Source organism: Pseudophryne corroboree, chromosome 6, assembly GCF_028390025.1.
Source record: "Pseudophryne corroboree isolate aPseCor3 chromosome 6, aPseCor3.hap2, whole genome shotgun sequence".
Taxonomy (NCBI): domain Eukaryota; kingdom Metazoa; phylum Chordata; class Amphibia; order Anura; family Myobatrachidae; genus Pseudophryne; species Pseudophryne corroboree.
The window spans coordinates 117679771-117694298 of record NC_086449.1 but is presented as its reverse complement, the minus strand read 5'-3'; the positions used below and the strand labels follow the sequence as shown (position 1 = coordinate 117694298).

Here is a 14528-nt window from a genome sequence, read left to right as displayed (position 1 = left end):
TCTCACATGGAAAGTGACCATGCTGTTGGCCCTGGCCTCGGCCAGGCGAGTGTCAGAATTGGCGGCTTTGTCTCACAAAAGCCCATATCTGATTGTCCATTCGGACAGGGCAGAGCTGCGGACTCGTCCCCAGTTTCTCCCTAAGGTGGTGTCAGCGTTTCACCTGAACCAGCTTATTGTGGTACCTGCGGCTACTAGGGACTTGGAGGACTCCAAGTTGCTAGATGTTGTCAGGGCCCTGAAAAATATGTTTCCAGGACGGCTGGAGTCAGGAAAACTGACTTGCTGTTATCCTGTATGCACCCAACAAACTGGGTGCTCTTGCTTCTAAGCAGACGATTGTTCGTTGGATGTGTAATACAATTCAGCTTGCACATTCTGTGGCAGGCCTGCCACAGCCAAAATATGTAAATGCCCATTCCACAAGGAAGGTGGGCTCATCTTGGGCGGCTGCCCGAGGGGTCTCGGCTTTACAACTTTGCCGAGCTGCTACTTGGTCAGGGGCAAACACGTTTGCAAAATTCTACAAATTTGATACCCTGGCTGAGGAGGACCTGGAGTTCTCTCATTCGGTGCTGCAGAGTCATCCGCACTCTCCCGCCCGTTTGGGAGCTTTGGTATAATCCCCATGGTCCTTACGGAGTCCCCAGCATCCACTTAGGACGTCAGAGAAAATAAGAATTTACTTACCGATAATTCTATTTCTCGTAGTCCGTAGTGGATGCTGGGCGCCCATCCCAAGTGCGGATTGTCTGCAATACTTGTACATAGTTATTGTTAACTAAAACGGGTTATTATTGTTGTGAGCCATCTTTTCAGAGGCTCCGCTGTTATCATGCTGTTAACTGGGTTCAGATCACAAGTTGTACGGTGTGATTGGTGTGGCTGGTATGAGTCTTACCCGGGATTCAAAATCCTTCCTTATTGTGTACGCTCGTCCGGGCACAGTATCCTAACTGAGGCTTGGAGGAGGGTCATAGGGGGAGGAGCCAGTGCACACCACCTGATCCTAAAGCTTTTACTTTTGTGCCCTGTCTCCTGCGGAGCCGCTATTCCCCATGGTCCTTACGGAGTCCCCAGCATCCACTACGGACTACGAGAAATAGAATTATCGGTAAGTAAATTCTTATTTTTCGTCCGAAAACGGGGCTGTTTCACACGAAAACACACAGGCTTCACTGAACCTGTGTGTTTTCGGGAGAAGGGTTATTTTTTTTTTTTTTTTACAGGCGATCCATCTGGATAGTCTGAAAAAAAACAAAAAGAAAAAAAAACGTGAAACATCGGAAAAAAGTCCAGATGTATTACCGGGGATAATTGGATATCCCCCTAACTGTCATTTTTCAAACCTGTAGTGATTGGCTGGTGCGTTATCACCTTCCATTTATCACTTCGTATCACTGCTTTATCACTTCTCCAGGCTTAATACATCTGCCCCCCTATGATTTTTCCACAATTGTTCTTCTCCCCCCCTGTCATTTTGATTAATGGTTAATTTGTTAATTCTTCTTTGTATCTGACAGTAAAAAGAGTGCCAAACTCAAGACGTCCTATAAGAGAGACTATGCCAACCTAGGCTGTGATATTGACCTTGACCTGGCCGGTCCAACGATATATGGGTGGGGAGTCCTGGGCTACCAAGGCTGGTTGGCCGGTTATCAGATGGCGTTTGACACTGCTAAGTCCAGGCTGGCACAGAACAACTTTGCACTGGGCTACACGGCGGGAGACTTCCAGCTGCACACAAATGTGTGAGTGTTTATAATGTTACTGAGTGTTTTAATGAACACTGATGTTCTGAGTATCTCTGTTGATAATGATCATTGAAGGAATGTTATCAATATAGCAGGCCTATGCTCTATCTTTGCTCAGGAATGACGGCACAGAATTTGGAGGGTCTATCTACCAGAAGGTCAATAAGGACATAGAGACCTCTGTGAGCCTGGCATGGAGTGCAGGCAGTAATAACACTCGTTTTGGCATTGGTGCCAAATACCAGCTGGACTCAAATACCACCGTTTCTGTAAGTGTGCTTACTGCCTATAGCCTGCAGATATTTCTCTATCGTCCTAAGTGGATGCTGGGGTTCCTGAAAGGACCATGGGGAATAGCGGCTCCGCAGGAGACAGGGCACAAAAAAGTAAAGCTTTACTAGGTCAGGTGGTGTGCACTGGCTCCTCCCCCTATGACCCTCCTCCAGACTCCAGTTAGATTTTGTGCCCGAACGAGAAGGGTGCAATCTAGGTGGCTCTCCTAAAGAGCTGCTTAGAGAAAGTTTAGTTTAGGTTTTTTTCTTTACAGTGAGTCCTGCTGGCAACAGGATCACTGCAACGTGGGACTTAGGGGGAAAGTAGTAAACTCACCTGCATGCAGAGTGGATTTGCTGCTTGGCTACTGGACACCATTAGCTCCAGAGGGATCGAACACAGGCCCAGCCGTGGAGTCCGGTCCCGGAGCCGCGCCGCCGACCCCCTTGCAGATGCTGAAGCGTGAAGAGGTCCGGAAACCGGCGGCTGAAGACTCCTCAGTCTTCATAAGGTAGCGCACAGCACTGCAGCTGTGCGCCATTTTCCTCTCAGCACACTTCACTGGGCAGTCACTGAGGGTGCAGAGCGCTGGGGGGGGGCGCTCTGAGAGGCAAATATAAACCTTATACAAGGCTAAAAATACCTCACATATAGCCCATAGGGGCTATATGGAGATATTTAACCCCTGCCTGACTGGAAAAATAGCGGGAGAAGAACCCGCCGAAAAAGGGGCGGGGCCTATCTCCTCAGCACACGGCGCCATTTTCTGTCACAGCTCCGCTGGTCAGGACGGCTCCCAGGTCTCTCCCCTGCACTGCACTACAGAAACAGGGTAAAACAGAGAGGGGGGGCACATTAATGGCTATATATATATATATTATATATTAAAGCAGCTATAAGGGAGCACTTAATATAAGGATATCCCTTGTATATATAGCGCTTTGTGGTGTGTGCTGGCAGACTCTCCCTCTGTCTCCCCAAAAGGGCTAGTGGGTCCTGTCTTCATTAGAGCATTCCCTGTGAGTTTGCGGTGTGTGTCGGTACGGGGTGTCGACATGTATGAGGACGATATTGGTGTGGAGGCGGAGCAATTGCCAAATATGCAGATGTCACCCCCCAGGGGGTCGACACCAGAATGGATGCCTTTATTTGTGGAATTACGTGATGGTTTATCTTCCCTTAAACAGTCAGTTGAGGACATGAGGCGGCCGGACAATCAATTAATGCCTGTCCAGGCGCCTCAAACACCGTCAGGGGCTGTAAAACGCCCTTTGCCTCAGTCGGTCGACACAGACCCAGACACAGGCACTGATTCCAGTGACGACGGTAGAAATTCAAACGTATTTTCCAGTAGGGCCACACGTTATATGATTTTGGCAATGAAGGAGACGTTACATTTAGCTGATACTACAGATACCGTAAAACAGGGTATTATGTATGGTGTGAAAAAACTACAAACAGTTTTTCCTGAATCAGAAGAATTAAATGACGTGTGTGATGAAGCGTGGGTTGCTCCTGATAAAAAGTTGATAATTTCAAAAAAGTTATTGGCATTATACCCTTTCCCGCCAGAGGTTAGGGCGCGCTGGGAAACACCCCCTAAGGTGGACAAGGCGCTCACACGCTTATCTAAACAAGTGGCGTTACCCTCTCCTGAGACGGCCGCACTTAAGGATCCATCAGATAGAAAGATGGAAGTTATTCAAAAGAATATATACACACATGCAGGTGTTATACTACGACCAGCTATAGCAACTGCCTGGATGTGCAGTGCTGGAGTAGTTTGGTCAGAATCCCTGATTGAAAATATTGATACCCTAGATAGGGACAATGTTTTACTGTCGTTAGAACAAATAAAGGATGCATTTATCTATATGCGTGATGCACAGAGGGATATTTGCACACTGGCATCTCGGGTGAGTGCTATGTCCATTTCAGCCAGAAGAGCCTTATGGACACGACAGTGGACAGGCGATGCGGATTCAAAACGTCACATGGAGGTTTTGCCGTATAAAGGGGAGGAGTTATTTGGAGTTGGTCTATCAGACTTGGTGGCCACGGCTACTGCCGGGAAATCCACTTTTTTACCTCAAGTCACTCCCCAACAGAGAAAGGCACCGACCTTTCAACCGCAGCCTTTTCGCTCCTACAAAAATAAGAGAGCAAAGGGTTTGTCGTACCTGCCACGAGGCAGAGGAAGAGGGAAGAGACACCAACAGGCAGCTCCTTCCCAGGAACAGAAGCCCTCCCCGGCTCCTGCAAAAACCTCAGCATGACGCTGGGGCCTCTCAAGCGGACTCGGGGACAGTGGGCGGCCGTCTCAAAAATTACAGCGCGCAGTGGGCTCACTCGCAGGTAGACCCCTGGATCCTGCAGATAATATCTCAGGGGTACAGGTTGGAATTAGAGACGGATCCTCCTCATCGTTTCCTGAAGTCTGCTTTACCAACCGTCTCTTCCGAAAGGGAGAGGGTGTTGGAAGCCATTCACAAGCTGTACGCTCAGCAGGTGATAGTCAAAGTACCCCTATTACAACAAGGAAAGGGGTATTATTCCACTCTATTTGTGGTACCGAAGCCGGATGGCTCGGTAAGGCCTATTCTAAATCTGAAGTCCTTGAACCTCTACATAAAAAAGTTCAAGTTCAAGATGGAGTCACTCAGAGCAGTGATAGCGAACCTGGAAGAAGGGGACTTTATGGTATCCTTGGACATCAAGGATGCGTATCTACACGTTCCGATTTACCCCGCACACCAGGGGTACCTCAGGTTCATTGTTCAAAACTGTCACTATCAGTTTCAGACGCTGCCGTTCGGATTGTCCACGGCGCCTCGGGTCTTTACCAAGGTAATGGCCGAGATGATGATTCTTCTTCGAAGAAAAGGCGTATTAGTTATCCCATACTTGGACGATCTCCTAATAAGGGCAAGGTCCAGAGAACAGCTGGAGACAGCTTTAGCACTATCTCAAGAGGTGCTAAGACAACACGGGTGGATTCTGAATATTCCAAAATCCCATTTAATCCCGACAACTCGTCTGCTGTTCCTAGGAATGATTCTGGACACGGTTCAGAAAAAGGTTTTCCTTCCAGAGGAAAAAGCCAAGGAGTTATCCGATCTGGTCAGGAACCTCCTAAAACCAGGAAAGGTGTCAGTACATCAATGCACAAGAGTCCTGGGAAAAATGGTGGCTTCTTACGAAGCAATTCCATTCGGCAGATTCCATGCAAGAATATTCCAAAGGGATCTGTTGGACAAATGGTCAGGGTCGCATCTGCAGATGCACCTGCGAATAACCCTGTCACCAAAGACAAGGGTGTCACTTCTGTAGTGGTTGCAGAAGGCTCACCTATTAGAAGGCCGCAGATTCGGCATTCAGGATTGGATCCTGGTGACCACGGACGCCAGCCTGAGAGGCTGGGGAGCAGTCACACAAGGAAGAAACTTCCAGGGAGTATGGACGAGTCTGGAAAAGTCTCTTCACATAAACATTCTGGAACTAAGAGCAATCTACAATGCTCTAAGCCAGGCGGAACTTCTCCTGAAAGGAAAGCCGGTGTTGATTCAGTCGGACAACATCACGGCGGTCGCCCATGTAAACAGGCAGGGCGGCACAAGAAGCAGGAGTGCAATGGCAGAAGCTGCCAAGATTCTTCGCTGGGCGGAGAATCACGTGATAGCACTGTCAGCAGTGTTCATCCCGGGCGTGGACAACTGGGAAGCAGACTTCCTCAGCAGACACGATCTTCATCCGGGAGAGTGGGGTCTACATCCAGAAGTCTTCAACATGTTAATAGACCGTTGGGAAAGACCAATTGTAGACATGATGGCGTCTCGCCTCAACAAGAAACTGGACAAATATTGCGCCAGGTTAAGAGATCCACAGGCAATAGCTGTGGACGCACTGGTAACTCTTTGGGTGTACCAGTCAGTGTATGTGTTTCCTCCTCTGCCGCTCATACCAAAGGTATTGAAGATCATACGGCAAAGAAGAGTAAGAACAATACTAGTGGTTCCGGATTGGCCGAGAAGGACTTGGTATCCGGAACTTCAAGAGATGCTCACGGACGAACCGTGGCCTCTACCTCTGAGAAGGGACCTGCTACAGCAGGGTCCCTGTCTTTTTCAAGACTTACCGCGGCTGCGTTTGACGGCATGGCGGTTGAACGCCAGATCCTAAAAGGGAAAGGCATTCCAGAAGAAGTCATTCCTACCTTGATTAAGGCACGGAAGGAAGTCACCGTGAAACATTATCACCGCATTTGGCGAAAATATGTAGCGTGGTGCGAGGATCGGAGTGTTCCGACGGAGGAATTCCAACTGGGTCGTTTCCTACATTTCCTGCAATCAGGATTATCTATGGGTCTCAAATTGGGATCCATTAAGGTTCAAATTTCGGCCCTGTCAATATTCTTCCAAAAAGAATTGGCCTCTGTCCCTGAGGTCCAGACTTTTGTCAAGGGAGTACTGCATATACAGCCTCCTGTGGTGCCTCCGGTGGCACCGTGGGATCTAAATGTAGTTTTAGATTTCCTCAAATCCCATTGGTTTGAACCATTGAAAAAGGTGGATTTGAAATATCTCACATTGAAAGTGACTATGTTACTAGCCCTGGCCTCTGCCAGGAGAGTATCTGAATTGGCGGCTTTATCTTATAAAAGTCCTTATCTAATCTTCCATTCGGATAGGGCAGAACTGCGGACTCGTCCGCATTTTCTCCCTAAAGTGGTATCAGCATTTCATCTGAACCAACCTATTGTGGTGCCTGCGGCCACTAGCGACTTGGAGGACTCCAAGTTGTTGGACGTTGTCAGAGCCTTAAAAATATACATTTCAAGGACGGCTGGAGTCAGAAAATCTGACTCGCTGTTTATATTGTATGCACCCAACAAGTTGGGCGCACCTGCTTCTAAGCAGTCGATTGCTCGTTGGATTTGTAACACAATTCAACTTGCACATTCTGTGGCAGGCCTGCCACAGCCTAAAACTGTAAAAGCCCACTCCACAAGGAAGGTGGGCTCATCTTGGGCGGCTGCCCGAGGGGTCTCGGCATTACAACTCTGCCGAGCAGCTACGTGGTCGGGGGAGAACACGTTTGTAAAATTTTACAAATTTGATACCCTGGCAAAGGAGGACCTGGAGTTCTCTCATTCGGTGCTGCAGAGTCATCCGCACTCTCCCGCCCGTTTGGGAGCTTTGGTATAATCCCCATGGTCCTTTCAGGAACCCCAGCATCCACTTAGGACGATAGAGAAAATAAGAATTTACTTACCGATAATTCTATTTCTCGGAGTCCGTAGTGGATGCTGGGCGCCCATCCCAAGTGCGGATTATCTGCAATACTTGTACATAGTTATTGTTAACTAATTCGGGTTATTGTTAAGGAGCCATCTTTAAGAGGCCCTTTCTGTTATCATACTGTTAACTGGGTTTAGATCACAAGTTGTACGGTGTGATTGGTGTGGCTGGTATGAGTCTTACCCGGGATTCAAAATGCCTCCCTTATTGTGTATGCTCGTCCGGGCACAGTACCTAACTGGAGTCTGGAGGAGGGTCATAGGGGGAGGAGCCAGTGCACACCACCTGACCTAGTAAAGCTTTACTTTTTTGTGCCCTGTCTCCTGCGGAGCCGCTATTCCCCATGGTCCTTTCAGGAACCCCAGCATCCACTACGGACTCCGAGAAATAGAATTATCGGTAAGTAAATTCTTATTTTCTGTCTTGTACCCATGATGTCTATTTTTGTAACTCTGTATTATGGAGACTGCAAGTTTAATAGCCCTTTTACCAGCTCATGCACAGTTTAGCTCCTTGTTTCATTTTTTTTTTTAATGGAGTGAGGACAAGAAAGGGTTTCAGTCATTAAAGGAATGCACCAAGGGTTATTCCTACCAGTACTGTGTGTGGTTCTCTTTCCTGAATCCCTGCAATTCAGGAGCGATCCCGCACTGCAACTGCCTCAGCAGTGTGCTATCCTTCAGTCCCAACTAACCTATATACCAGGTATTCCTAACGCTCGGTCCTCAAGGCACACTAACAGTGCAGGTTTTAGAGATATCCAGGCTTCAGCACAGATGGTTAATCACAATATCTGAGGTACTAATTAACCTGTGCTCATCCATTGATATCCCTAAAACCTGGACTGTTAGTGTGCCTTGAGGACCGAGGCTGGGAAAGCCTGCTATATACTAGTATCTACATAGCTGCTTCGGCTGAAGAATGGATAATCACTGAGGCACCATGAGTTGATTATCTACTGAACTGCATGGGGGATCAGAACATGGAATCTCCATAGTTTTATATGAGGAGTGAAAGCAGAGTTCACCATAAAGTAAACTCGGGTTGGAGACCTCCTTGAACATGTTTGAAGGCTTTTATGTCTGTAAGTTAGAGTAACCATGGATTACTCTTCTCTGCTTGTGCATGTTCTTAAAGGAGATTTCCAATTAAAAAAATGGCTAAATCTCCTTTAATGCATCTTAAATATGCATTGACCACTGTTTTTGTTTTTTACCTCCACAATTTTGTCAAAGTACGTGCCCATTTTGATTGTATACATTTCATTCAGTATCACCCTGCCCTCTTTATTTACATACATTTTTTGTTGTTGCCTTTGCGCCACCTATATAAAATGTAATTTGGTTAAGTTGTTGTTTTTATTCCTAGGCCAAAGTCAACAATGCCAGTTTGATTGGAGTGGGCTACACACAGTGTCTGCGGCCTGGTATGTGGTTGATTTATACAACAATAAGTGCTACGGTTTCTTATAGCATATGATGAAAGTTACTTGTTGTGGCTAATTGTGTCCTTTAAGGGCCCTACACACTATGCGATCCGCCGCAGAGCTGGCGGACACGGGCGACCCGGCGGCGGTGGGGCAGTCCCCCGTCACCATAGCAGTGCAGGCAAATATGGACGAGATCGTCCATATAGGACTGCATGCACAAGTGACGGGGCACCAATGATGAACGAGCGCGGGGCAGCGCATTGTTCATCGCTGGAGCCTCCACACTGAAAGATATGAACGGTATCTCGTTCATTAATGAATGAGATCGTTCATATCTTTCAGTAATATCGCCCAGTGTGTAGGGCCTTTTATACTTGTTCGTTGGGTGATAAATAAACAGAACCACCTACAGGCAGGTATAAGATTGCAGGCTAACATTTGGTCAGTGGGGATACGGTCATTAGGTCGACCACACTTAGGTTGACAGTCATTAGGTCGTCATGGAAAAAGGTTGACATGCGTTTTTCCACTTTTTTTTTTCTTTTTAATTTTTTGAACTTTTTCATACTTTACGATCCACGTGGACTACGATTGGGAACCTGTGCCGAGCGCAACAAGGCACCTTGCCTGAACCATGCAAGGGGACACAGTGCACTAATTGTGGTTCCCCCGTCACTTTATGAAGAAAACGACACTAAAAAAGTAAAAATACTTATGTCGACCTAATGACTGTTTCGACCTATTTCAGGTGTCGACCTAGTCACTGTCGACCAATAGGGGTCAAACTAATGACTGTCGACCTAATGACCCATACCCGGTCAGTGATAGTATCAAATTGTATTAGTGGCTAAATTATCAAAAGTGATGTTCCACTTTCCTTTTAAACTACATAAGACCGATGGATTAACCACATGAGAACTAGAAGTTTTCCTTCTTCTTTCTCTCACCACCACTTCAGAGAAGCATAAAGCTTTCGGTCAAGGAAGGGGAATTTTCAGCAGTTTGTTTGTACTATAGTATTAAACAGCCTCACCATGACCAGCTTCTTAGGAGTTCTCTTGGTGGCAGGATTTCAAAGTATGCAGGTGCATGGATGCTCTCCGCTATGGTGAATAGATATGCAACATTATCAACCAGTAGTACAAAATAGAATTCCACTCTATACCTAGAGGTTATGGGGTATATGCAATTGCGGTCGAATTCCCGAAAATGACGAAAAACGGGACTTTTTCGCCCCAATTTTCTTTTCGACAATGCAATGCAGTACTTTTCGTCAAAAAAACGGACTTTTCAAATTCGACTTTTTGAAATTCGACATTTGACAAATTCAACATTTCTGCAATGGTACAAATGCGGCTTTTCGACAAAAGTATATTCAATTGAAGAATGTAAATTCGACAACAGTGCTTTTTGACAGTAAATTCCTCATTTTCAATCCGCCTCACTTTGCTGGCGGAATGTAATAAATTTTTTTAAAAACATGGGGTTTTTTTGTGTTTTTTTTTTTATTGCTAATAGCATATCTATTTATATTAGAAGGGATTAGGTACTTGGTTTGTCTATTTAGGAGGCACAAGCATTATTTATATATTTTTTTTTAAATATATATATATATATGTTTTTTTATGGAATGGGTTAAAAACCCGAAAAAAAATTGCGTGGGGTCCCCCCTCCTAAGCATAACCAGACTCGGGCTCTTTGAGCCGGTCCTGGTTGCCAAAATACGGGGGGAAAAATGACAGGGGATCCCCCGTATTTTAACAACCAGCACCGGGCTCTGCGCCTGGTCCTGGTGCAAAAAATACGGGGGACAAAAAGAGTAGGGGTCCCCCGTATTTTTTGTACCAGCACCGGGCTCCGCTAGCTGGACAGATAATGCCACAGCCGGGAGACACTTTTATACCGCTCCCTGCGGCCGTGGCATTAAATACCCAACTAGTCACCCCTGGCCGGGGTACCCTGAAGGAGTGGGGACCCCTTCAATCAAGGGGTCTCCCCCCCCCCAGCCACCCAAGGGCCAGGGGTGAAGCCCGAGGCTGTCTCTCCCCCCCCCCCCCCCCCATCCAAGGGCTGCGGATGGGGGGCTGATAGCCATTTGTAAAAAACGAATATTGTTATTTTTGCAGAAGAACTACAAGTCCCAGCAAGCCTCCCCCCGCAAGCTGGTACTTGGAGAACCACAAGTACCAGCATGCGGGGGGGGAAACGGGCCTGCTGGTACCTGTAGTTCTTCTGCAAAGAAAAATACCCAAATAAAAACAGGACACGCACACCGTGAAAATACAACTTTATTTCACACATGCCGACACTGGCTAGTTATGCTTAGGAGGGGGGACCCCACGCAATTTTTTTTCTGTTTTTTTACAGTTTTTTTTTTTTGTACCATCTGAAAAATCGATTCAAAATCCGTCAATTGGTCCGTTTTTCGAAAGCGGGACTGTCGAATCCGTTTTTTATTGAATATGTCGAAATCCGGCACCCGCCGGCCGGAATTCGACAGTCGAATTGTGTCGAATTTAAAAACGGGTGAAAAATTGCCGCAATTCGCCCGGAATTGCATATACCCCTATATCTTAGTGACATCCTTTAGTTCTGTTTTCTCTAGTGGAACTGGAGTAAATACTAAACAGTTTATAGAAAAATGATTAATGTTCCTTTGGCACATAATAGCACTGGCTGCTGCTATGTGTTCTTCTTCGTAGTGTGCTTCCAAACTGTTTTTCGATCTGAAGCAGCCTAATCAGTTGTTTATGTGAGACTTTTTTTTGCTGGCTCAGTACAGTCCATTCATCAGGTGGTAGAGGAAGGAGATCTCTTTCAGTAGATCTATCAGATGCATATCTTCACATTAATATTGTAGCTCAACAGAATAAGTTTCTTACATTCCTTGTGCCATTTCCAGTTCAGGTGTAACCTTTTTGGGCTGCTCATGTCTCCAAGAACCTTCACCAAAGTGCTGTTAGTTCTTATGGTTGGAAAAGATGGTGTTAAATGTCAGCAGAAGACTTGGCAAAAGTCAGCATCTCCAGTCTCCGCAATGGAGCCAGTAAGGATTTGTCTCTGTCTACTAGGAATGTTTTCTTACACTATAAACATTTTTCACTGGGCAACGTGGGGTATGTGAAATTTTCAACCTGACCTACTCAGTCAGAGGGATGAGTGCAGTATGCGGTCCTCGAAAACCATTTTCAGTTTCAAGACTGCCGTTTGGACTCTTGATAGCACATTGTGTATTCGCAAAGGTGATGTGTGGCATTGCCACGGTGCTGCGTCAGCAGGGAGTCAAAGTTCTTCCCTTACCTGGAAGACGTCCTTCTCATGGCCAGCATGCTGTCCGATCTGGAGGCTCCTCTCCATTTGTCCGAATACGTTTTACAAGCTCACTGTTTCCTAAATACCAGAAAGTCGTCTCTGGTTCCTACCCAACAGATGCTCCATTTGGGTGCTTTTGTGGACACTTAGTCGCAATGAGTCTTCCTGCATGCGGATAAGATCTCGGGTTCCGTCACAAACGTTCAATTGTTTCTCAAATGGGAGACAGTTTTCATCCATCTGTGCATGAAGGTCCTCTGCAAACGGATGTCGACTTTCCACGTGGATGAGTTTGCCCATTTCCACACCTGGACTTTCAGCGGGAACTGTTATCCAAGTGGAACGGGTCTCCCCTCCAGATCTGCTCACAGTTCATCCGTATGTACCCTAAGACGCGACATTCCCTTCTATGGTGGTTGGTCAGCCCGCACTTAGATAAAGGGACGTCTGTTTCATATATCTACCTGGACAGTTCTTACAATGGACGCCAGTTTCTTAGGATGGCATGCAGTTAACCTTCACATGACCTTTCAAGGTCGCTGGTCAGCACAGGAGGCACATCTGCCATTCAGTATTCTGGAGCTTCGTGTGGTTTACCAGGCTCTGGTGCAGACTTGTCATTTTCTTCGGGGTCTCCCAGTTAAGATCCAATCGGAGAACGCGATGGCTGTATCATACATAAATCACCAGGGGGCATGAAAAAGGAGAGTTATGGTAGACTGTTAACTCTCATCCTTTTGTGGTCCATAGGGTCCACGGGTGAACATCAGGGGTTATAGGTGGTGGAATCAGATCCTGGGCACCAAAGAATTAAGCTTTTCAGAGATCCCAGAATTCCTCAGTCCTTCTCTATAGCCCCGCCTCCATGCTCGGGCAGGTCAGTTTTGGTAACAAGCCCAAAGCAGGAAGAGGATCAAGAGAGAAGAAAGATATGGTACACATAAGAATACACTCTCGAATACAGGAGAAGGGAACCAGTGACCAAAGCCGCAAACCAATATAGGCCAGGTGCATCAGGGTAGGCGCCCTATGTACCTCGAAGAAAGAGTTAACAAAGGTAAGTTTACCATAATTCTCCTTTTATTCTTCAGGTTCCATAGGGCTCCACAAGGGAACATCTGGGATGTCCTAAAGCAGTACTTCAGGGGGGACGCTCCGGAGTGGATGTAGAATCCGGCGTCCAAATGAAGTATCCTGGGAGGCGAGTGTTTGAAAGGCATAGAACCTAAGAAAGGTGTGGATAGAAGACCATGGTACTGGAAGATCAGCTTGAGGGTATGCTTATGCGATAGCCATTCTAATCCATCTGGCTAGAGTATGTTTATTGGCTGGCCAAACCATAGATGATGAAGAGGCAATCTGATTTTCGACGTGAACTGGGTTGATCTACAGTACATATATACGGAGAGCACGAACCCCATCCAGAGAACTTTTCCCCTGCGGAGAGGTCCGAGGATACGAGGGCTGAAAACACAATTTCTTTGTTCAAGTGGAACCTGGAGATCACCTTATGTAAGTAACCTGGTCGAATACAAATGACAGCTCTGTCCGGAAGAAAAATCAGGAACGGAGGGAAAGTGCACCCAAATTAGGGGGTAATTCAGACCTGATCGCTGGGCTGCAAACTTTGCTGTCCTGCGTTCAGATAGTCGCCACCTCCAGGGGAGAGTAAATTCGCTGTGCAAGTGTGCGACCCTATGTGTACACTGAGCTGCTAAAATCCACTTTGTGCAGTCTGCACAGCCCAGGACTTACTCCTACAGTGTGATGAGAACAGGCTGACCGTGGCCGGAGCTGATGTCAGATACCCTCCCTGCAAACGCTTGGGAATGCCTGCGTTTTTCTGGACACTCCCAATAAACGGTCAGTTAGCTCCCAGAAACTGCTTCCTCCTGTCAATCACCTTGCGAACGCCCGTGCGATTGGATTTTTCAAAACATCCTGTCGCTGACCGGCGATGCCCTGTGTTGCTGTCCAAAGCACAGTTAGTACCTGCTCGCCTACTGTGTGAAAACACAGCAACGATCAGGTCTGAATAACCCCCTAGACACCCGTCTGGCAGGTGCAATGGCCAGAAGGAATAAAGCCTTCGCAGTCAACCATTTTAGATCAACCGACTCCAGAGGTTCAAACGGAGGCTACTGAAGAGCGTCTTGAACCACAGACAAATCCCATGGAGCCACAGGAGGTACGTAGGGAGGCTGGCACCGGATAACTCCTTGTAGGAAGATGCGAACATCTGGCAGTGGAGCAATCCTGCGTTGAAATCATACCGGCAAAGCAGAAATATGCACTTTGAGGGAAGCCAGGCGAACGCAGAGGCTAAATCCATGTTGTAGTAAGCCAAGTATTTTGGATATAATGAAGTCAGTAGAATTATAGCGCTTGGAAGTGCAACACTGAAAGTAAGCATGCCACACCCTACAGTATATACTGGCTGAGGGACGGTTTTGGTGCCTTAAG

The 14528-nt window shown here is 46.8% G+C and overlaps 1 protein-coding gene across 4 annotated transcripts in view; it reads left to right on the top strand.

The window, feature by feature from the left end:
- The window catches only part of VDAC3 (voltage dependent anion channel 3), a 524928-nt gene that overhangs the window by 495336 nt on the left and 15064 nt on the right, over window positions 1-14528 (top strand). For all 4 annotated transcript variants that reach the window (XM_063931745.1, XM_063931743.1, XM_063931744.1 and 1 more), the window contains exons 6-8: window positions 1524-1751; window positions 1873-2023; window positions 8693-8750. In XM_063931745.1, the coding sequence (XP_063787815.1) occupies window positions 1524-1751; window positions 1873-2023; window positions 8693-8750 (437 nt within the window). The remainder of the gene's footprint in view (window positions 1-1523; window positions 1752-1872; window positions 2024-8692; window positions 8751-14528) is intronic.